We start from the raw sequence: 24,983 nt of genomic DNA on the forward strand, positions 1-24,983 counted from the left end.
AGCAAAATGGAAATCTTGGGCAGATTCTTTTTTTTTTTTAGGTAGCATAGAGAGGAAGCATGGTGTTGTGCATCAAAGGGCAGTCTCAGACTCATGGAGATCTGCATCTAAAGTGCTGCCTCTGATAAACACTAGCTCTGTGAGAACTGGGAAATCATTTAAATTCAGCATTCCTCTGCAGACAACATTCAGAAGCATGAGTTACAAAAGTGTTGCTAATCTACACCGAAGAAGAGAATTTCCATACAAGAAGTTCTTTACACTGATGAACCATCTTTCCCCCCACCCAGATCTCTCTCTCTCTCTCTCTCTCTCTCTCTCTCTCTCCATCATCACCCTCATTTCTCCCCCTCATCTACAAAACAATAACTGAAAAATCCCACAGAAGCCTCTCTAGACTTGTGTAATAAGAACAAAGATATATTATTTGAGATAATAAAATGTCTCTAGGAATATACATTGAGCCTGGAAGTTCTGATATAGTAAAATCAAATCTGTAAATAAGCAGAAGTTGGCAGTGTATGATTGGGACAAAATGTGACTTGAGACCAGAAGGGAGACAGAGTCTGAAGTCCTGTGGCTTTAGAAGCTCCAGGAAGGAAGCGTCTTGGACACAGTCTTCAGGAGTGAACAGGAACTGTCTCAGAGTGTGCCATTCTTCAATAATGATCACAGCATAGTTAGCTTGAGCATGTTGGTGGAGGAGGGGAAATCAAAGGCATTCAGGTCCTGGCAACTCTGGCAAGAGTAAAGTATTGAGAAAGAAAAAAAAGAAAGGTATCAAGTTTAAAAACAAACAAAAAGAGGCCAACTTACGAAACGCTTGTGTATCATGTGAAAACACCCTATAGGAACACCATGGACATTTAAATCAGAGAACTGCAGAGTTGGTAAGGATTTCAAGTTATATTGCCCTTCTCAAAGCAAAAAATCATGTCTACAAAATGCTAAACAAGACAACACCTAGGTTTTCCTTAAATACCTCCATCGATAGGCTACCTACTATCTTATTTTTTCTATTTTTTATTTATTCTATTTTGGAACAGTTTTAAATTAGAGATGGGCAGCTAAATGGTAGTGTCAATAGAAATCTGGTCTCAGACACTTCCTAGCAAGTTTTTTAATTCTGTTTTCTTCAGTTTACTCATCTGTAAAATGAGCTAAAGAAAAGAAATGACAAACCACTCCAGTATCTTTGCCAAGAACACCCCAAATGGTGTTACAAAGAGTCAGATATGAAAGAAAGTGACTGAACAAATAATTAAAATGCTTTCTGAAACTTTACCCAAGGGTCCTGCTTCTGATCTTGCCAGGCAGAACAATCTTTAATCCTTCCTCCATGAGAAACATGTGACAGGAAGAGAAACAATCCTCACCTGGGATAAATAGGTCATGAGTAATGAAGAGGCAACAATTTCTAATTTTATTAAATGATTTACACTTGGGAATGTCAAAGCTGTTAGGAGCTATGGAGATCAACTAGACTAATTCTAACATTTTACAGAAGGGTAGACTGAGGCCTGAAAAGATCATTGAACTGTCCAAAGTCTCATAGCTTGTCTCTTATCTTCCAAGTCATATATAAAAACCTGATTTTTTTTCTTTTAAAGGAAGTCTATTTTCTTTTCAGTCTCTAGATCTATGCTTATGTCGTTTGACAAGCCTTCTAATAACAGAATAAAAGGCAATTTTCCTCTAGTCAGAATTTTTCTAAAGTACAGTGTCAGAACTATCACTTATGGGCATATTTCACAGTGTCCTAGAATTCCTGTAGCTCGAACTTATGAATCTGGGTAGTGTCTTTTTTTAGAATATTGAAATGATGAGCTTATTGTCTTCTTATGATAGGGTTTATTAAAACAAGTATATACTATTAAAGTAAGGAGAGCTTCATGGCCTCCCAATGACCAATGAAGGGCAGGTTCCTGAACTTCTCAGTCCCAGGAACTCATGGATCCAGGAAGGGCTTGCCTAAAGCTTACCTAATTCCCATCAAATTTGGGGTGCCAGTGGGGAAGTAGCCACTGAAGCAGTCTTTTATAGGTATATGTTACTTGCCCCAGAATTGAGCCTGACCATCTGGATAAAGACATGGTCATTATAGGACCATTTCCACAGTTCCAGGAAGAGGGACATCAATGCTAAGAAAATGGGTTTAAATAATGGGATCATCCAATAGGTATAGAGTTACCCTCACCTCCCTCCTCTACAAGATCATAAGATTTAAAACTATAATCAGCTTTAGAAATCATCTACTCTTACCCTCTCTCCTAATACATTAGGAAACTGAGGTCAACAGAATTAGATGTCATCTAGAAGGGAGAAGAAAAAGGATTAGGATGTGGAACCCAAGACTCTACAACTCATGTTCCTTTCACTCTTCCAACTGTTAATCTTCTACAAAATGCACAAGGAAATTTAGCTGTCCACAAGGATACCTACTATTTATCTGCTTTCTGAATTCCTAGGAGAAAAATAAATAAAAGAAAACATTTCCCATAATTACTAATTCTCAGAATGGGAAAAATTTCAGAGGATCTTTGTTTTAGAGCCACAAGGGACTTTAAAGAACAATGGTTTGACCCAGAACTCCCTCTAGAATGGATGCTTACCCTCTCTTGCAAACCTTTAAAAAGAGGAAATATTATCTTCTGAGGTAGCTGCTACATTTTTTCCATTTTTTAACAGAATTGCTAAAGATTTTTTCTCCCTTAGAGATAAAAATCTGCCTCCATATGACTTTTACTCATTGCCATTAATTCTGCTTTTTTTTTGGAGCCAAAATTTCCTCTTTCTCTCCTAAAGAAGAGCCTTTCAAATACTTAGCTAACAAGTCTCCATTAAGTTTTTTCTTCCCCAGTAGATAATATTTGTTAAAAGGACTTAGCATAGTGTATATGCCTAAGATATAGAATGTGATATGTAAATGTTTATTTCCTTCCTTCCCTCCCTTTCATTGATGCTCATGAGACAAGGTCTCAGGGCCTTTCACCATCCTGGTCACCCTCTTCTGATGCTCCATCATCCTAAAATATGACACTCTATGCTGAAGACATGACCACTCCAGATATGGTATGGTCTATCACCTTCCATTTATATTAGTTATATTTTGCATATTACCCAGTTATTTACATATTATCTTTTCCCATGAGGGCAAGGACAATGTTTTTGCCCTTCTTTGTGACCCCATCACTTAGTATAGTGTCAGCACATAGTTAAGGGCTTAATAAATGTTTGTTGACTAACTGAGTGAACAGAGCAAAGTAAAATGGGAGTACATCCTCCATACTAGATTGCATGTATGTTAAGGTAAACTAAGATCACCTAAGAACTGACCCCATTTAACTCCTTTATGCAATAATTGTGGTCAGTTAAAAGTGATGATAGGTTCATAAAAACTTTCTTTCAGACAAATAAATTATACCATTTCTCTGGTAATTGCCAAATCAATTACTACCACTAAGTTCAGCATTGAGAGGTCTCAACATAGTATGAAAGTGATTGTAGGCTCTCAAAGGTCATACCAGGGGGATAGAAAATCTGGCAAGTCCTATAAAGGGGGTAAGACTTCCTATGTGATAAATGAAGTTAAATGCAGAAATATTCATCAATAAAGTCTAGTAGCTAAGTGATCCATCAGAAAGCATTTAAGAACTTCCTATGTGCTAAGTGGTTCCTGCCCTCAAGGAGCTCACATCCTACCAGAGAGATAACATGTGAATGTCTAGATATGTACAAGAATGAATAAGAGGTAATTTCAGAGAGGAGGGCACTAGAAATTGGAGAACCAGGAAAAGTTTCCTGTGGAAGGTAGAATTTAAGTCAAGTACTGAAAGTGGAAGTGAATGGCAGAGCATCCCAAGTCAGGGTAAAGCAACAACCAGGAGATAGAATGGTGTATGTGGAAAAGAGCAAGTGGATGACTATAGCCTAATTGTAAAATTCATGGAAAGAATTGATGAGTGTGACCCTAATAAAGACCAAAGGACATAGAGAAGGAGAGGTCAGATAGATAGGAAGAGAACCAAGAGAGGTCTATGCCATGGAAACCTAGAGAGAAGAGAATATACAGGAGGAAAAGATGGTCAATAGTCACATCTCACAGAGAGTTCAAGAAGAATTGGGACTGAGAAAAAGTCCTTAGATCTGACAATTTCTTGGCCAGGACTCGGGAAGCTATCTACTAAGAAATGGAGTCTGTGTTGCAATCTATGTCAGGGAATAATGAAGACTAGAAATGGAGGAAAGAATGAAGAGCTTTTAAATGGCAAATAGAGAAGTTGATATTTGATTTTAGAAGCAATAGGTTGCTGTTGAAGTAATGAACAGATCTACACTAGTGCTAATTTCTTTGTCAGATGGCTTGGAGTGGGGAGAGACTTGAGTCAAAGACCAGTTGGAAGAGGTTTTGTATAGCTTAGAGAAGAGATGATGAAAGTCTAAACAAAAATAATGGGTTTTTTTCAGTGGAGAGGAGACGTGCATGAGATATGAGTGAAGTTATAAATGATATGATAAATCTGGCACAGATTATATTTGTGGGGTGAATGCAAATGAAAAATCCAGAATGTCATTGACTGATTGGTTGCTTGGTTGACTGGAAGGATGGTGATGGCTCACTATAAGAGGGAGGCCTGAGACAGGGGAAGGTTTTGAGGAAAATAGAATAAGTTCTATTTTGACTATATTGATTTTAAGATGCATGTTACATTCAGTCCATCTAAAACATAAGCACCTTTTGTTGATGCAAGATAGAGGCTAAGAAGAGATATATAGTTGGATATATAGATTTGGGAATCTTCTGCATAGAGATAATGGGGGGGGAAGAGATCTTAACCAAGAATAGAACCCTAGGGAACACCCAGAGTTGATGAGTGAGGCTCAAAGGACCAAAGGATACTGAAAAAGAGAAGTCAGAGAGGTAGGAGGAAGGCTAAGAGAGTACTATGCCATGAAAACCTAGAGAGAAAAGAATATCCAGAAGGAGAAGGTGGTCAAGAGTGTCACATAGTGCAGAGAGGTTGAGAAGAATTGAGACTGAGAAAAAGTCATTGGATCTTACAATTTCCTGACCAGGACCTGGGAAGCTATCTGCTAAGGAACTGAGTCTATAATTCATTCTATTTCTCAGAAGAATGAAATCACAGATCTGCTAAAATTTTGGGAATCAAAAATAAATGTGTGCTGAAGATCATTTTACCAAGCATTTTGTGTAGATAGAGTAGGAGAAAGAAGACCCACAAAACAAAAATACTCAAAATAGCCCATCTAGCAAAGTTTATTGCAAGGGCATTTTTGGAAACATTCAAAAGATGGCAACCAGGAAACCAGGGAAACCCCCAAATTATGGCAACTCAAATTAAAACTAAAAATTAAGCTACAAAATAGACTTGGAGATTCATTTTGCAACTGATTTCAAAGTCAAAAGTGAACTCTTTTAATAGAGAATCAGTGGGAACTCTTAATGATCATTGTGTAAAAGAATGATAAAAGAGACTTTTAGAAAGACAATGAATTCCCTGCCCTTGCAGTAACTAAAGAAGACCATTACAAAAAGATCTACTACTTCCTCCTGCCATTTTTTTTCTGAAAGCAAAGAAGGTTATCCATCTAATAACCACAAGAAAAATTTTCAACCTAGATTGGAATCTACTTAGAAAGTAACATGAATGCATTTTTAATATATTTAATCACTGACACAGAATTTCTCCAACACTAAATAAGTTGCAGAATAACACATCAAAACCAAAAAATGTTTGGTTACAGAGTCCTGACACATAACACAATTTCTAAAGTATGGAAGACTGAAACTTATTAATATCATAGGTTTTGTTTTTTTCTTGGGTTAGCAAAAAAATGAAGAAAATTCAAAATATTTCTTAATCTACAACAGTTTCACTGAATCTGTAAATAGGAGCCAATATTTCTACTTTACTTTGTTGGAAAAGTTGGAAATCCTATTCTGACCTTGTCTTGATGGGAGTGGGGGAGGTGGAGGGGAAGGAGGGGAGCAAAGGGTTGTTTATGATCATTTTGTAAGACTATAATTTTTAAAATTTTACATATATTACATGTGACAGTTTTTTTTAAAAAAGTTTACAATGTACATTATACAACCTAAAAGGGAAACAAGGAATAAATTACAAAGATAAAAGAGAATCAAAGTATGGTGTGGGAATTGTTCTTAACTAGTGGGTGAGGACTCAGGGATGCAGAACATGCTGGAATTTAATTGCTTTTTCATAAATTCTTAAATATGGACATTTTGGAGGAGGCATCAGATCGAACAGTAGTAGATGCACAGGTTGTTCTAGACTTAATTGACAAAATTACGTAAATAAAGTACAGAGTTGGGGCGGCAGCATCTAGCAGAGAGTTCTGAAGGAATTAAAGGATGAAACTGAATTAAATCTGGTCAAAATTTCTCATCTGAAAAAAAAACAAAAAAAAATTTCTCATCTGTTCTTATCAAAGTCACTATGCCAATTGTTTCACAGATGGGCAGTGGAATCCCAAAGGGGCTCTAGATAGGAACAGATCAGTGATTCTCATATCCAAACAATCAGTAGTAAATGATTAATTACATAATGTTTCTGAGTCAGAAACACCTCAATAAAGTCCTTTCTCTCCTATACATATATCTCCTATATTAACTGTGTGACCCAAGAAAAGTCAAACCTCTTAGTGCCCTCCAACAACTTTTTCAAAGCATCAGTTACAAAAATGTTTGCAGATCTTTATTGATCTTTATTGTTAGAGGAAGTCTCCTCATTGGGAGGTTCCAATGGAATCATAGATCCTGTCCAAAGGGGAAAAGTTACTAAATGTAGCTTTCTATAAAGCAAAGGCAAAATGGATATCTGACTGATGAATGAATGTTCATTTGAAGGAGTAAGTAATCACATAGATAAAGCAAAAATCAATGGACAGGGGGCAGCTAAGTGGCGCAGTGGATAGCGCACCGGCCTTGGAGTCAGGAGTACCTGGGTTCAAATCCAGTCTCAGACACTTAATAATTATCTAGCTGTGTGGCCTTGGGCAAGCCACTTAACCCCATTTGCCTTGCAAAAACCTAAAAAAAACCCAATTGACATAATATGTTTAGGGTTTTTTTAAGACTTTGCTAAGGGACACATAAAAGTTTTTAAAAATAAAAAACAAACTGAATTGTACTGCCTTGTTGTGGATAGGAAATCAAATATGAGAAATAGAGAGGGATAAATCAGCTTGTCTTGTGACTAGAGGAGAGGGAAGGCGGTATTCCACAGGAATCTGTGCAGGAACACATCTCTTTGTGAAGTTTTTTTTTTTTAATAAATGAAATGCAGAGTGGGTTATATAATGAGGAAAAATTTTACTAGGCTAACCAGTTTACAGACCTGAGCAAGAGCAAGGGTCTCCTTGAGTAAAGAGAATCTAAACAATTTTTAAAGGCTGATGGATTTCCATCTTTCAACTGTGGTTCAGGAAAGGGACATTGAGGAGATACTGGGAATCCTAGTGGACAGTGTAGTTCAGTATGACTTGTGACCTCAGTCATTACTTTTCTGGTGCTCAGCTGCCTCTGCTTTAAAAAGAAAGATTAGTAATAGAAATTCTAGATTTGGAACTAGGGAAACAAAAGTTTAAATTTTAACTCTGATTAGTTTTTTGAAGGGGGAAGTGGGGAGAGTGTGGTAAGTGGAAAGCGTACTCCTCAGGTCAGATGACTTTTGAGAGTAACCACCTGGGTGACCTCATGAAAGGAATTTCATCTCCTGTGGTCCCTGTTTCTTTATCTGTAAAAGGAGGAGGTTGGAGTCAATCAACTCTAACAGTCCTTCCAGGTCTGCATCTCTGGCCTTATTGTTAAATAATTTCAAAAATCCCTTCTAATTATAAAATCTATATTCCTGTAAAGAAAGTAAGACAGCCACATTCATTGAACACAATTTTATCTATTAGATACTTTGAAGGGATACAAATAAATATAAAACAAGGTTCCTATTCCCTAAGAAACTTAATATTTGAGAATGACATTTTTCACATTTTGAAATTTTTTCCCAATAACATGTAAAATTTTTTAACATTCATTTTTTTAAAAATTTTGAGTTTCAGATTCTTTTCCTTCTCCCTTCTCACCACCTCAATTGAGAGGGCAAGTAGTTTGATACAGGTTATTCATGTGTAGTCATGTAAAACATATTTCCATATTAGTCATGTTTTGAAAGAATACATAGACCAAAATAAAAGAAAAATAAAGTTCTGGGTTTTTTTTTTTAAGCTTTGATCTGCATTCATACTCTATTAGTTCTTTCTCTGGGTGTGCAAAGCATTTTTTGTCATGAAACTTGGAATTATCTAAGATCATGGTATTATAAGAGAATAGCTGAGTCATTCACAGTTGATTATTGTACAATTTTCCTCTTACTCTGTACAATGTTCTTCTCCTGGTTCTGCTCATTTCACTTCATAAGTTCATAAAAATCTTTCAAAGTTTTTCTGAAACCATTTGCTCATCATTTCTATACTATACAATAATATCCCTCACAATCATATATCACAATTTGTTCAGCCCAATTGATGGGCATCCCCCCCCCCAATTTTCAATTCTTTGCATCACAAAAAGAGCTGCTGTAAATATTTTTATACATAGAGGTCCTTTTATCAATCTTGGATACAGACCTGGTAGTGATATTATGAGGTCAAAGGTGTGCAGTTTTATAGTCTTTGGGGCATAGATCTAACTTGCTCTCTAAAGTGGTTAGATCAGTTCACAACAGAAAGATGCATTCTATTAAAAACATAATATAGAAGAGTGCATAATCTACGTCAAATGAATTATATAGGGATTAAGGGCTATCAAAGTATGGAAGTAGGGCATCTAGGTGATACAATGGATAGAGTACCTAACCTGGAATTTGGAAGACTTCTCTTCCTGAGTTCAAATCTGACCTCAGACTAGTTATGTGACCCTGGTCAAATCACTTAACTCTGTTTGCTTTAGTTCGTCATCTGTAAAATGAACTGGAGAAGGAAATGGCAAACCACTCCAGTATCTTTGCCAAGAAAATACCAAATGGGTTCATGTAGAGTTGAACACAACTGAAATATGACTCAACCACACCAACACCAACAAGAATATGGTGGTAGGAGAGTTCATTTTAAGTTATGTGGTTAGTGCAAGCAATCTAGGAGAGCTAGGATTTGAGCTAGGCTTTAAAAGATAGGTGAGATTTGGAAAGATGGAAAAGAGCAAAGGAGCAAAATATTTTGAACAAGAACTTGCAGCTTAAACAAAGAAAGACATTGAATCAGCAATGTACAAGGTATTCATCTTTATGTGAGAATACTTTTGGGTGGCCAGAGAATATTCCCCATGTAAGGGAGGAGGAGAAAAGGTTAGAAAGGTAAGTCAAGGGTCATAATATAATATCTGTGAGCATAGAGATAGTATGAGAGACTGAGACCATGTGAGCCAAGGAAAGACTGGAAATTTTCAAGCATGGTAGTGGGCCAGACCTGCTCGGGCTCTGATGCTGAAATCCGTTAAACAATCAAAGAACTCATGATTTCAAGAAGTCAAAGCAAGGTAGGAGGTTGGAAGCTATGCAAGGGTTGAGGCATTCTTAAAAATTCAGGTACTATGAGATGGTAATCTATTTTGATAGAGGGAACTTCCTCACCCAGGAATTGCCTATATCAGGGTCAGTCCCTGTTCCTATATTTTGTCTTTACTTATCCAGGCAAATGTTATTTATTGTGGGGAGAATGAAAACTCCTTGAGCTTAGGGACTGTTCATTATTACCTCTATGATAGGTACTTAAGAAAAATTTAAACTAAATTTAAATAATTGAAAGAAGTTAGAAGTTAAAATGTCTATATGTGCTGAAGTTCAGAACAATACATTATGTATCATGTAAGTTGTTGCTGTCATTTTTTAAATCATGTTCAACTCTTCATGCCAAATTCTTCCTTTTGGGGTTTCATTGACAAAGATTGAAATAATTTGTCATTTCTGTTGACTTCTTATGTTACAAATGAGTAAATTACGCAAATAGGGTCAAGTGACTTCCCCAGGGTGGCATAGCTGGTAAGTATCTGAGGTCAAATTTGAACTCCACACTCTATCCACTGTACCACCTATCTGCCCCACCATATAAATAGAAGATAGCAAAGAGGAAGAACATCTAGACAATGGCTTCAAGAATTCCTTTATAGTTTTAAACTAAAGCATGTTTTTATTCTTATGAAGAAAATTCTCATGACCTTATTTCCATGTTGTCTCCCTGGTTAAAATGTAAACTCCTTGAGGGCAGAGGCAACTTTTGCCCCCCCCCTTTTTTTGTATTTCCAGAACCTAGTATGGTTCCTGGAACATCATAATCATCTGATGTTGTTGATTTATTTAACCTTTCTATAATTCAGTTTCCTCATCTATAAAAAAAATAAGGGATCAGAATTGATAGTCTCCATTTTCTCTTCCAGATCTAAATCTAGGAATTCATGATCCATCAGATAACATGCAAACCAGATTAGGAAAGTGATAGAGAGGCAACATGATTGGAATGAGGGAATAGGAGACCAGGAGGTCAGGCTGTCAAAGACCTTGAATGCCAAGTGGAGGAATTTGAACTTGAGACCGATGGACAGTGAAAGACTTCTGTGCAGTGGAATAAAATTATTTTTAAAAAATGTTGCTCATGTTTATTATGGAATATGAAGGCTGAGAGAAAAGGAGATGGCAGATTAGAAGCTTGTACATAACAGTAGTCACCATTTGCAAATGATTATGAGCACATCTGCAGTTTGACATGAATAAAGAATGAATGAGTAAATGAATGAATGAATAAAGCATTTATTACATCTGGTGGTTTGGGGAGCAGTGATAGTCTCAAGATTCTTGGGTCCCCAGTTTTGAGTTATCTATCAGAGGCCAAAGGGAGAGAGCTTAGTCAAGACAGTAGAGGTAATGTGATATAAGTCATCTCCCATCTCTTCCTCAGGGTGTCTCTGCCTAGATCATACTAATTTTTAGGATGATACATTAATAGAGGTCATTAGCATACAGATTTTCATGTTTACATATGTGCTCTTGTTTATTTATAAATGTTTATTATCTTGATATCTAATTCTTCTAAATTTATTAGATCACTGAAATGAGGATGACTATAATCACAATGATGACAATGATGATAACAACATCTTTATATAGGAATTTAGGGTTCACATTGTGCTTTATACCAGTGGATAGAGCTCTGGACCTGGTCTATTTACTAGCCCAGGTGTCAGGAAGACCTGACAATTTTGACCTCAGACATCTACCAGTAGTGTGATGCTCAAAAAAAAAAATCACTTAACTGCTATCTGCCTCAGTTTCCTTAATTATAAAAAGGGAGACTAATAGTACCTACCTACCTCCCAGGGTTGTAAACATCAAATGACATAATATTGATAAAGCTCTAGGACATGTGTTTCCCAGTGCCCAACAAATTGAAAGGATTGGACTAGATGGTTTCTGATGACTTCTGGTGTTAAGATTCCATTTATTTCTAGGCAAGGATTATAATTAATGGAGCTAAAGAATTACCTTTCATTGTGCCATTGCCTTTCATTTCACCATTCATTAGTCTGGAGTCTTTTTTTTCCTTGTGCTCTCCCATTTCAGGGTGTTCATTTCAAGCAAAAATTCTGACTTACTGTTCACCATCCAAAATACAGCCTCATCAGCTAATAAGGTCATTCATTGAATTCCTTAAGCATAGACACTCACCCTTTCCCCTCCCCCCTCAAAAATTAATGTTGACTTATTGGGGTCAGTCAATTTGTCTGCCAACACCAGGCTCTCTCATAATCTTACCCAAAATTATCCTTTCCCTTGTAGCCTCTAGTATCCTCTTCCTCCTCACAGTTTGAGATGGTCACTCTCTTCCCTTCAAGAGGCTAATGCTTCATTCTAAAAGGTCCCCTTCTTTATAGAACCATATACCAAAACAATAAAACCATTTAATAGAACAAAATAACATGTAGAATCCAAGAAAAATAGGGTTTAGTCCAAAATGGGGTTGGCTTTTTCCTTTCTGCAGTCACAAGGGAGATCGGGGTCCCTGAAGGATTTTTCTCTAAATGTGAGGTCCAAACTATAACTTATTTTTATGATAACTTATGTTATTTTATGGTTGGTTTTCTTATAGGCAACTTCAGAAGGTCTTCCATGGTATTACAAACAACGAAAGTGGAATAATGAACAAATTCAAAAAGTAAGTAGAATCTTCACCAATTTTATTGTACAGAGTGGTAAGAGGTCCTGTAAAAAACATAAACCAAAACATACAGTGGAAAGGGAAGGCTCAGCATTACCAAAATAATTCTATATCTTCTTTAGAAGGTGTCTCTTCCTCATCTCTTATTTTCTAGCAGCGAATGAGAGAACCTTGTAGTTAGAAGGAACCTCTAGGAGTCTGAATATACCTGACCAGAAATCCACTCTGCAACATCTAAAGAAGTGGTAATCCCACCTTTGCTGAAAGACACCTATTAGAGGAACCAAACTCTCTCCCAAGGAAGTTCTACTTTGGTATAACTTTAATTGGGAGGAAGTCTTTATGACATCAGACCTAAATATGTTTATTTAATACCCTGCTAACACCTAGCACCCACCCCACCATTGCTCCCAATTTTATCTTCTCTGGTAAAAGAAGATCAGTCTAATCCTCTTCTACCTGCCACTCTTCTAATAACAACTAGCATCTCAACTTTTAATCTCTTTTGTATAATCAATATTCCCCTGTCTTTCAATCAATTATATGGCACAGGGGATAGAACCCTGGGCCTGGAGTCAGAAAGATTCATCATCCTGAGTAATCTGGCCTCAGACATCACTAGCTGTGTGACACTGAGCCAGTCTCTTAATCTTGTCATCTGTAAATCTTAATCTCATCTGTAAAATGGGTTGGAAAAGAAAATGGCAAACCACTCCAGGATCTTTGCCAAGAAAACCTCAAATGGAATCATGAAGAGTCCGACAAGTCTGAAAAAAGACTGAATATCACCAATGACAACATAAATTCAAGACTCTTCAACCATTTTAGATGTCCTATAGATGATCTCTAGGTTTTTAATATCCTTCCTAAAATGTGATGCCCCAAACTAGACATAAGTGACAAATGTGGGCTGATCAAAGTAGAGCATCAAAGAATTTTCTCCTCCCTAGTTCTGTATACTATCATTTTTATGCCACAAATACAAAAATTTGTCAATTGATGAAAAATTTCAAAAATAATTTTATTTTCATTTATTGTAGTTTCTATTTATGCAAATATTCTTTATGATGATCATTTTTGTCCTTCATTCTCAAAGAAGACCATGAAATCAGGGAGGTGATATCAGGACAAGCAAGTGAATTGAGGGGATGCTATCCTAAATCACTTTCTCCTCCAGAGCCATCTGGTTCCGCTGATTAGATATGAATCAGGATGACTGCAGACAAGAGGTCCTGGATGAGATACAAATAATTATAAGAAAACACTGTAATTTTATTTTAAAATTTAAAATTTCATTTTATTAGTTCTATTTTCTTTGCCTTATGGATTTTTTAAAAGATGCACTGCGTCAATTGACATTGCTTGGTCCTTTGAGGTCTTCTTAAACTCTGGGCTTCAATCACCCTTTCCTCTTTTCTCCCCTATATCCGATTAACTGCAAAGTTCCTTTGCCACATCTCTTTCTCTATCCCCTTTCTCTCCATCCCACAGTCATAACACTAGTTCAGGTCCTCAACACCTCTCATCTGAACTCTTTATTGCTATCCTAAATGTATGCTCAGTGCCTTGAGGATGAAATACAAGCTCTTTTTTTGGACTTTAAGGTCCTTCACATTTTTGTTCCAACATCATTGTCCAAACACACTCATGTTATCCCCTTCATGTTCTACCCATCAACCAAATTAGCCCTACATGTTCCCCACACATACCATTCTATATCCTAGCTCTGTTTCTTTTCATGGACTCTTACCCCATACCTAGAGTATTCTGCCCAATTACCTTTGTGTCTTTTGTATTTTCTCTGTTCCCAAAGTGATGATATTGGGATAATTAAAGCTTAAAACTGCACTAAGACTTTTAGGATATCCTGTATTTTATATATCCTTATCTGTGTGGATATTATTTTCCCAAAAGATGGGAACTAATTGTTCTTTGTATTTATATTCCTATCACCAGACACAGTGTTGACACTGTGAGAGTCAAGTGTTCAAAAAATTCTTTTTTTTTTTAAGGTTTTTCAAGGCAATTGGGGTTAAGTGGCTTGCCCATGGCCACACGGCTAGGTAATTATTAAGTATCAGAGGTTGGATTTGAACCCAGGTACTCCTGACTCCAGGGCCACTTCTCTATCCACTGCGCCACCTAGCCGCCCCCCAAAATGCTTGATGAATGAAATTGAATAAATGCAATTGAGGATTATGTAAGATTTCTTGGCTATCACAATTGACTCATATTTGGCTTAAAATCCATTAAAGTTCTCAGATATTTTTCAGACCAATTTTTTCTTAACCATACCTTCTCTAATTTGCATCTCTGAAACTGATTTTTGAACCCAAGTGTGACATTATGCATTCCTCTTCTTAATTTGGCCTCATATTCTAAGATTTATTTTGGATGACTATTGTCAAATATATTGGCCATACCTCCCAGCTGTGTGTCATTGGCAAATCTGATGAGCAGGCCATCTATACCATCACTCAAGTCATTAATAAAAATGTCAGTTAGAACAAGACCAAGGGTCATTTCACTGAAGAGCATCTTCTAGGGTAACAATGCACCAATAATTTTGTCATCAACAAGGTGAAGGTCTATACACTTTCTCTGATCCTGATAACCTTTCAGAGTTCTGAAAATAGGAATTATGTACAACAGATAAGTAATTTCGGTTGTCTCCATGGTCTAAGACATCAGGAACCCTGATAAAGTAACAACATAATGCGCCAAAAGCAAAGAAGGTTAATCCCTAATCCCTAAAGCACTAACTCAGCGTTCCCTTCCCTCTGTACAAGCTAACCCATGGACTTTCAATAAAATTCAATTCTCCCCTCTTCTCTCCAGGTAATTTGGTTGGGATCTTGTGCTTCAACAGTGCTCATCTAGAGAGATAAGTAAGGGAGGGAACAGGAACCGGTTGTCAGAATGTGTGTGTACTGGGGGGAAATCTACTTAGCAAAAAGGGCTGGAGCAATGGACCAAATTGTGATTTAGTTGTGTCCTCCCAGAAATAGCTTGGAGAAGAAATCAAGGCTGGTGCAACATGTATCCACCAGAATAGTAGAGGTCTTTGAGGTCCAGTACCTGAAGAGACCACCACTAAAGGAGGAATTATGGTATGAGTAATAACAGAATATAAGGAAAAACATCTGAAATTACCAAATAGAAGAAGAAAACTTGTTTAAAAACTTTGAGTACAAGCAGGTAAATTAAAAGGGATGATATTAATAAAAGAGGAGGAAATAGCCTCCATAACATCTAAATGAGTCCATATACTCTAAATAAATATTTCAAGATAAAATAAAATTTATCGACACTCAAGGAACCAAAGGATTCTGTGGATTCCCAGGAAGACATGAAATCTTAGAAGAATGTATGGTTTCAGATAGAAATAAAAATTATAAGAGCAATATTTATGAAATCATAGCAAAAATATTAAACAGAATAAAAAAACTTGAATCCACAGTCACAAATCCCACCAAATCAAAGTAAAATAATGAATAACTGACTGAAGATCTGAATTCATAATCTGGAAGAAAACAAGGAAAATATAATGTTAAAAGAAAACAACCTCAAAACCATTATATTTAGAGACATTGAACCATTAATGACAGCTAATGAATCATTTCCAAATTCAACATCTTAATATCATAATCTAATCTACATGTCTTCATCTTTTCTATAAAAATAATTTGAATCTTATCAAATAGATTGAGAAAATTTATGTAAATTGGATTTAATACCATTCCCTATATTTTCTAGTTAGTGACCTGTTGAAAAAGGAAGTAATATTAGTCAAGTATGATTTGATCTTAAATGAAGCTATGCTGATTCTCTGTTATCAACACTTTCTTTTCACTAATCATCCTTTAATTATTTTTCAGAATTTTCCAAAGAACCAAAAATCAGACTGGCTGGCTTGTAATTTATAAACTATCTTCTCTTGTCTTTTTTGAAAATAGGGACAATTGATACCTTTATCCCCAGTTCTTGAATCACTCTCCTATATTTAACATCTTTAAAAATTATTGGCATTGGGGTGGCTAGGTGGCATAGTGGATAAAGCACTGGCCCTGGAGTCAGGAGTACCTGGGTTCAAATCCGGTCTCAGACACTTAATAATTACCTAGCTGTGTGGTCTTGGGCAGCCACTTAACCCCGTTTGCCTTGCAAAACCCTAAAAAAAAAATTATTGGCATTGATTCAGCAATGATGTCTGCCAATCTTATTTCTAATCTTATGATGAAGTTTATCAAGGCCCAGTGATCTGAACTTATCAGTTTTGTGCACAGAACAGCTGCTTAAAAAATTCTCCTTGGATTAGATTGAATCAAAGGCAATTAGATGTTTTCATATTTATCTTGAGTATCAACTCCCTATTAGCCATTTTTTGTTCTTTTTTAGCCCCAAAGTCTTTCTTCCTTCCAAAGAAAACAGAAGTAACATAAGAGTTGAGCAATTTCTTCTTTCCAATTTCATCCACCCTGAGCAGCATGCTGACCTCTTCTTTGTTATTCATCTTTATCTGATATAGTATTTTTAAATCATTTTTGTTTTTTTAACTGAAATTTTAGCTTATTCTGAGCTTTTGTCCTCCAGAAAATTTTTACAGAAGTATAATAGTATTTCTTTCCATCCTCTGTTGTTTACCCTTGCTTTCATCTTCTTTGTTGTTTGGGGAAATTTTAGATTTTTGCAAGGCAATGGAGTTAAGTGGCTTGCCCAAGGCTACACAGGTAATTATTAAGTGTCTGAGGCTGGATTTGAACTCAGGTACTCCTGACTTCAGGGCCGGTGCTCTATCCACTGCACCACCTAGCCGAGCCTGTTTTCATCTTCTTAAAAAAAAAAACAACAGGATGGTTAGTGAAAGGCTGTGTGACTTAGTGGATAGAAGACTCACATTGGAATTAGGAAGACCTGAGATCAAATCCTGCCTCTGACACATAATGACTATGTGACTCTAAGACTTAAACTGCAAAGAAGCTGCTGATCTGCTGCATGAGTAAGGAGGGTTTCCTCCTTGGGAAATTTTTCACCAATAAAAACAAAGATCCAAACCAAAAAAAATTGATATTTCCTATGTATTCATCTGGGCCTCTTAATACAATTTCAGTCAACCAATCAACTTTTGTTAAGTGCCTGTTGTATGTTAAGCACCACTCCCCATTTATGCTTTCAGAATTTCATTCTTGGTTGCTTCCCATCTCTCCTTGTCTAGAAACCCTGTAGAAATTTAGTTTATGAAATTCATATTTTCTGAGCCCTTTGAATCTGTTCTCCCACATTAAGGGAAGCTACTTGTGACTTTCCTCTCATTCAGCAACCATGAATTCTATATGAATCCAACTAATCATCAGGTTAATTGATTATAAACATCCTTAAGAAAAGGATTGTGTAAATCTAATACTATAGGGCTTGGGTGTCAACTTTCACTTAATACTCAGTGTTGGTAAGAATGATTATGAAAATCAGATCCAATATAGAATTGCCCTTTTTGATCTTCTACCTTTTGAAGAACGATATGATCAGTTTGAGAGATCAGAACATTAGCATCACTGTTGTTGACAGACATCTCTAGATAACAGAAGTTATTTACCCTCAAGTGAAGAGATGAAGAATAAAGTAAAAGTCACACAATTCTGTTCTTTCTTTCCACTGAAGAGAAGTTGAACAAGATGCAGTAACTGGAGCTACTCACATTCTAAAAATCAGAAAACAAGTCTCCGTAATCATTTAGCCAGGGGACTCCCTCTTAATTCAGAGTATCTTTGTCCAAACTCAAATAGAAGATGAGGTGGGAGTAGGAAAACAGATGAGATCCAAACTGTCACAAATCCTACCAATCTGAGAAGGTCTGATTACAAAAAGCAAATTTTTTTATCTTAGTGTCATAGTAGTGAAATCTGAAGAAGCTTTTAACCAAGTTGGCCCCAAAGTTACATTTTTTTTTTGCCATGGGAACCTTGTAAACTACCTACTAAGTAGTAGTGGGCTCATTGTCTACACTAGAAGAGGCACCCACACTTAGAAAAATCACCAGTTCCCAATAAATTGGGGACTTTTCATTATAAGTTAATAGCTATGGCCACTTGGGATTTCCAGTTCTCCTTCGTGTAGAACTTAAAGTTGGGGCATTAAAGAGGTTCTCTTTATTCATGAAAATAGGGTCTACCAAATACAAGGACTGGGAAGGAGGAAGTATATTTGTTTTGAGGTTTGTTAATAGCTCTCTTACAGGAAGGAGAGTCAGGCAGACAAAACAAATGAGAATGAGGTGGTTTTTTGTCTTTAAATTTCAGAAGTTAAGGGGAAAATTTTTTTAAATATAGTTACAAATTGGAGAAAGATTTTTAGAATCTCTAAACCAAAGGTTTGTTGGTTTATATTTAATGCATGGACTTGTTTCTATTTTTTGATGGGAGAGAGGAGGAAGAGATAGAAATGCCAGAAAGTTTGCTGGATACATTTTATTATAAATTTTGATCTTAAAATAACTTTGTCATGGTTCTACATAGTAAGTTGGAAGCTTGAAACACAGGGTTTGTCATTGACATACAAAGTAAATGTGCAGTATAGGGTTAGACTTGGAGACAAGGAGATCTGTGTTCAAATCTAGCCTCTGTAGCTTAATTTCTCTGGACCTCATTTCCTTTATCTGAACCCCAGTTGTTGTTTGTCCTTCAATCTTGAAGAGGACCATGACATCAGGGACGTGCTGCCATGACATGCAAGTGAGGCAGGGCTGTGCCAAGTCACCACTCTCACTTTTTCCTCCAGAGCTATATGGGTCCATGGTCAGATATCGATCAGGACAACTGGACATGGTCCTTGATGGAGTAGACTTTTGACCTTTTTTTAGCTAAAGTCTTTCCCAGCTCTGAGTTTGACAGAAGCAATGTCCATTCAGTGATTATGGTTTGGTAAAAAATGAGGCAGAGAATAACCTCTTTTACCTAGACAAAAAAAAAACAAAATAAACAAAAACAATCAATCTGGAAGAAGACCCTCAGGGTTTCTGGACAAAACAGAAACAATTGCTATTTATATTGATTCTGAGCCAATCAGAACCTAAAGAATGTCCAAGTGGACCTTGGCCTGGGAACTATTGTTGGCCCATCATCTTTCAGGTCCCTCTTAACTCAATTATATAAAGTAGCTCTAATATATTATCCTATCAAAGGGTTGTAATGATCTTTGTTGGATAAGGAAGTTCCCATACAGGGAATCCCCCCATATTGAAAAATATGTTCTGAATTATATGAGGGGGAATCTTGAGAATGCCAACCCAGAGTGCATTGACTCATCATTTCACTGGATGTTCGTGCAATGATTGTATAGTAGATGACACAGTGACTATCTGGACAGTGGAAGAGTATCCTTGAAGTGAAAGTAAATGGTCTTAAATGTCATTCTTGGGGCGGCTAGGTGGCACAGTGGATAAAGCACCGGCCCTGGAGTCAGGAGTACCTGGGTTCAAATCCAAGCTCAGACACTTAATAATTACCTAGCTGTGTGGCTTTGGGCAAGCCACTTAACCCCATTTGCCTTGCAAAAACCTAAAAAAATGTCATTCTTAATATATCTCTGCTCTGTGAAGGAGGTCATGCAAGACCTTGGCTTTGTAGCTTTTACTATCTACTCCTGAGAATCGGCTCTCTCTGGGGACTGATCCAGAGAACATTTACCTTTTGTGGTGTAGAAAAATTAGGATATGTCTGTCCTTATTCTAAACTTTTTTGATCTCCAAACCCCAACCAGATACATCAAATTTCTAGAGTTTTCTTGGATTCCTGGGATCAGAGAAGTGTGACATTTGATCCCTTTTTGCTGTCATAGCTGCTAATACATCTTCAGTCTGGTTCTAATGCCATCTTCTCCCTTTTCCTTCTTTGATCCCATATCTTCCCAAATAAAAGGGAACCTTTCCCTAGAGTTTATTTACAAGAGAATATCAGCAGTAAGGTTCAGAAAATAGAAAAGTATATCTTATTGTAAAATAATTCTACCCAACAGAGACTGAGATGCCTTCCAGGAATTCAAAAGTAGCCTTCTGAGCAAATGTCACCCAGGAGATACCTACCCCCCACGCCTCAGTGTTCCTTTCCTGAATGATCCAAAAGGAGACTCTTTTCTTTCTTCCCTGAATGTTCCTAGATGGTTTGGGATAGACTTAGGTATTCTGTACAAAACTCTCATCTGGACTGCAATCTCAGTTTCAACAATTGCCTTTGAACAGGGTACCCAACCCCAAAGAGGAGACATGCTGAGAAAAGTCACAAAGAGTTTGCTCTTTGGTCACAATAGGTAGCATTTTTTCTTAATGTATAATCATATATTCTAACTCCTTTATTTTTTCACATGAGTCAACAGGTTTAGAATGGTTAAGTGACTTGACCAAGGTCACACATGTTGTAAGGGAAAGAGCTAGGATTTGAACCCAGGTCTTCTGACTGCAAACCCAATTTTTTTTTTGTTCCATGATTCCTTTACTAAATAAGAAAGGAAAAAACTACTTACATATATGCAAAAAAGCTGGAACCTCCCCAATAAGAACAAGAGACATGAAGACTCCCTAGCAATAAAGCCCTCAAATGCCAACACACAAAGTACCAAATATAAGCAACAAGCAAGGGAGATTAGAGATTCTAGCCCAAGGAGGCAATTTGATCTCTTTGGCTTCATTGACACTTGATTGGATGAATCTCATGCCTGAAATATGGCTCTGAAAGGCTATACTTTATTCAAAAGAAAGGCAATAAGTTAAAAGAGAAGAGTAGATAAAATAACCTTGTACTTTAAGGAGTCATGGCAGGAGGCATTTGGTCAAAGATTAAAAAAAACACTATAGAAAAAATGTCCCCCAAGAATACTATGCACTATCTGGATGAAAAGAGAAAATAAATGAGAAGTTCAGAAAAAAAGGTATCAACTTTGGCACAGGGATATTAGCCACAACACATGATATTGTGTTGAGGGACTTTAATTATCCAGGTATATGCTATATGTAGTCCTTCTTTAGCAGATTAGTTAGAGAATCAATTTCTTGATTTGTCTAGATAATAATGTCATCCTTTAAAGGGTGAGGGATGGGGGTGGGGGAGAGACTTCTATTCTGGATCTGGTTTTTACCCACTAAGGAGGAACTGGTTGCTTGAATGAAAATGAGAGAAATTTTTAGGAGGAAATAACTCTCCAACTTAGTGTGATAGAGAATGTTAAGAAAGCTAGATAGGGTTTGACAGTTTTTAAAAATAATTAATACATTTTATTAATTTTAGGGTCAAAAAAAAGAGAGAATAGCAGCATTTGTTTTGTTAAATGGGAAAGGCACCTTTTCAAAAAATAAAACACTTTCAGTCACAAAAGTTGGGAAGAGGAAGGAATTTTTGTTCTGAGACAAATCTTCAAAGTTTTGAGTTTGTTTTTTTCCTTAAGGAAAGAAAAAAGATTGATTTATAGCATAAAAACAATGTAAAGATTATCAGACTGCCCTCTGTGGGGAGGGGGGGTTGTAAAATTCAAAACCTTACATAAAATGATAGGTAGAAACCACTATTGTATATAATTATAAAACAAATAAAATATTAAAAAAAGAAAAAGTATTCTTTACACAATGTATAGAAAGAAGACAAGAACAGAGGATGCATATTTGTAGATAACTTTTCCTTTGTCCTTCCACTGTTTCTTATTCTTTTATGAAGTGACTCTGCTTATAAGCTCTCATCATCCATTTCTATAAGAGTTTACAAATGACTCTTATTCTAAACTGATTTTATTTATATAGCACTAAGCTCCTCTTGGAAAGACATAAAGTGTTTACTGACATGTAATTTCTAGGTTCACTGGATTTCCTAACTTTTGGTGATTAATTTCTATTAGTGAAACTTCTGGATGAAATGAGGATATTTCTGTCACTGTCTACTTATACATTTCCCATTATCAATAGTTTGTTTGAATAGGTCAGGTCTTAATTGAATCCTACAACCCCTAATTTTATTCTATGAATTTGGCTTGATTTTCATCATTGGATCTACCAACGATACTCAATGTTTACATTTAATTTTTAAATTTTTTTTAAATTTAAGGCAAAGGGGTTAAGTGACTTGCCCAAGGTCACACAGCTAGGCAATTATTAAGTGTCTGAGGTCATATTTGAACTCAGGTCTTCCTGATTCTAGAACCAGTGCTTTATCCACTTCACCACCTAGCTGCCCTTATTTTTTATTTTTTAAAACTTTTATGTGTCCTTTAACAAAATCTTTAAAAAAAACTTAAGCATATTATGTCCAATGATTTTGCTTTATCTATGTTAGTACTTACTGCCTCCTAATTTTTTAATTTTTAAGCTTAAATATAAAATAATAAAAGAATTAAATCACAGAAGAACATGAGAGAGGATTTAAAATACAAAGAAATAAATTTCCATTTCAAGAAAGCCTAACTTAAAAATGCCACATTATGTTCAAAATTGTCTCTTTGCTTCTTTCTAGGCTTTTTTTGTTCTCTGCTGTGTTTTTTTTTACTTTTCACCCTCACCTCCCAAGAAGACTACAATTAAATGTAGATATACAGATATATACACATATATAGATATATTACATATATATGCACATATATACAACCACATTTATGCACACATATTCATATTTTATATATACATGCACACCTGCATATACATATTTATAGATATGTATAATCATACACATATATACATATACATTCATATACACATATGTAAGACCATACTATGTTTATTTCCACTTATTCTGTTTCTCTGAAGGTATATAGCATTTTCTTTCATAAGTCTAATCTTTTCATATTTTTCTAAATCTACCAACCCTCATGTCCTCCACCATAGCAATATTTCCCCCTTGTTTATCTAGCTATTTTAAATTGTCTAGAATAATAGTGATTAATATTGTTGGCATATAGTATAGTTTCCCCTATTTTTTTCTTTTAGTTAAATCCATTTGAATTATAAATTAAATGATTAAATTTTATCTGAGATCCTTTTTTTACATAAGAAATTCTACTGATGACCCTTTTTGTTTGTGCTTATCTCTCATTTTGAAAAATATTTTATTTATTTATTTTTCCAATTACATGCAAAGATAGATTTCAACAATGACTTTTTTGCAAGATTTTAAGTTTCACATTTTTCTCTTTCCCCTCCCTTCCTTCCTTCCTCTCTCCCTTTGACAGAGAGCAATCTATTATAGGATCTACATGCATAATTATCTTAAACATATATCCATATTAATCATATTATGAAAGAAGAATCAAATCAAAAAATGGGAAAATCATAATACAAAACAAATTTTAAAAATTGAAAATAGTAAGCTTTGGTCTGCATTCAGACTCCAAAGTTCCTTCTCTGTATGTATATGATTTCTCATCACAAGTCTTTTAGAACTGTCTTTGATTATTGTAATACTGAAAAGAGCAAGTCCATTATAATTGATCATCACATAATGTTGCTGTTCACTTCTCATCAGTTCATGCATATCTTTTTTTAAACATTTTATTTGTTTTCCAATTATATACAGTAGTAATATATACCCATCATTTTCAAGGCTCTGAGTTCAACAGTTTTCCCCCTCCTCCCTTCCCTCCCCACCACAGAAGGCTATCTGATAATCTTTACATTGTTTCCATGTTATACATTGATGTAAATTGAATGTTATAAGAGTAAACATAAGAATAAACATAAGCCCCCTTCCCCCCCAAGAAGATGAGAAACCTCAAGAAATAAGAGAGAGAGAGAGAGAGAGAGAGAGAGAGAGAGAGAGAGAGAGAGAGAGAGAGAGAGAGAGAGAGAATTGTACTTCAGTCTGTGTTCAGATTTCAATGGCTCTGTCTCTGGGGTGAGTTGCTTTCTTTATCATAAATCCACCAGAGAAACTGCTTCAATATTTTTCCTCAGTTGCTATTACTAGCTGTACCTCCACTCTAATCCCCCCCACTCTCATTTATACTATTCTCTCTCTCTCCTTTCATCCTGGCCCTATCCAAAAGTGTGTTGAATCTGAGTACCCTCTCCCTCAATCTTCCCTCTCTTCTGTCAACTATTCCCTCCTTCTCTCCGCCCCCATTCCCTTTCCTCCCATCCTTCTCCAGGGCAGGATAGATTTCCTCACCCTATTAAGTGTGTATGTCATTTTCTCCCTGAGCCATTTCCGATGAGATTGAAGACTCACTCATTCCTCTTTACCTTCCCCCCCTCCATTGAAAAAGCTTTTTTTTTGACTCTTATGTGAAATCTCTCAGCTTCTTTCTTCATCTCCTTTTCCTTCCTCCCAGTACTTTCCCCCATCACCCATTGACTCCATCCCTTTACCACATCATACCATTATATTCTGCTCCTTCTTATGTCCTGTCTACATATGCTCCTTCTAGATGCTCTTATAAATGAGAAAGTTCATATGAGTTATCAGTATCTTCTTCCCATGCAAGAATACAAACAGTTCAGCGTCATCAAGTTCCTCATAGTTAGTCCCTCTCTTCCACTCCCTCTATGGTTCACCAGAGTTGTGTACTTGGAGATCAAACTTTCTGTTCAGCTCTGTTCTTCTCAATGGGAAAGTTTGAAAGTCCCCTGTTTCATTGAAAGTCCATCTTTTCCCCTGAAAGAAGATGTTCAGTTTTTTTGTTTGTTTGTTTGTTTAGGTTTTTGTAAGGCAAATGGGGTTAAGTGGCTTGTGAGGATGTTCAGTTTTGCTGGTTAGTTGATTCTGGGTTGTAAA

General features: G+C 36.1%; 1 protein-coding gene across 3 annotated transcripts in view; it reads left to right on the top strand.

Moving 5' to 3' along the window:
• BLNK (B cell linker) overlaps positions 1–24,983 on the top strand; it is a 175,327-nt gene that overhangs the window by 85,690 nt on the left and 64,654 nt on the right. For all 3 annotated transcript variants that reach the window (XM_074233256.1, XM_074233255.1, XM_074233254.1), the window contains exon 2: positions 12,175–12,240. In XM_074233256.1, the coding sequence (XP_074089357.1) occupies positions 12,224–12,240 (17 nt within the window). In that variant the 5' untranslated portion in view covers positions 12,175–12,223. The remainder of the gene's footprint in view (positions 1–12,174; positions 12,241–24,983) is intronic.

This window comes from Macrotis lagotis, chromosome 4, assembly GCF_037893015.1.
Source record: "Macrotis lagotis isolate mMagLag1 chromosome 4, bilby.v1.9.chrom.fasta, whole genome shotgun sequence".
NCBI classification, from domain to species: Eukaryota; Metazoa; Chordata; class Mammalia; order Peramelemorphia; family Peramelidae; genus Macrotis; species Macrotis lagotis.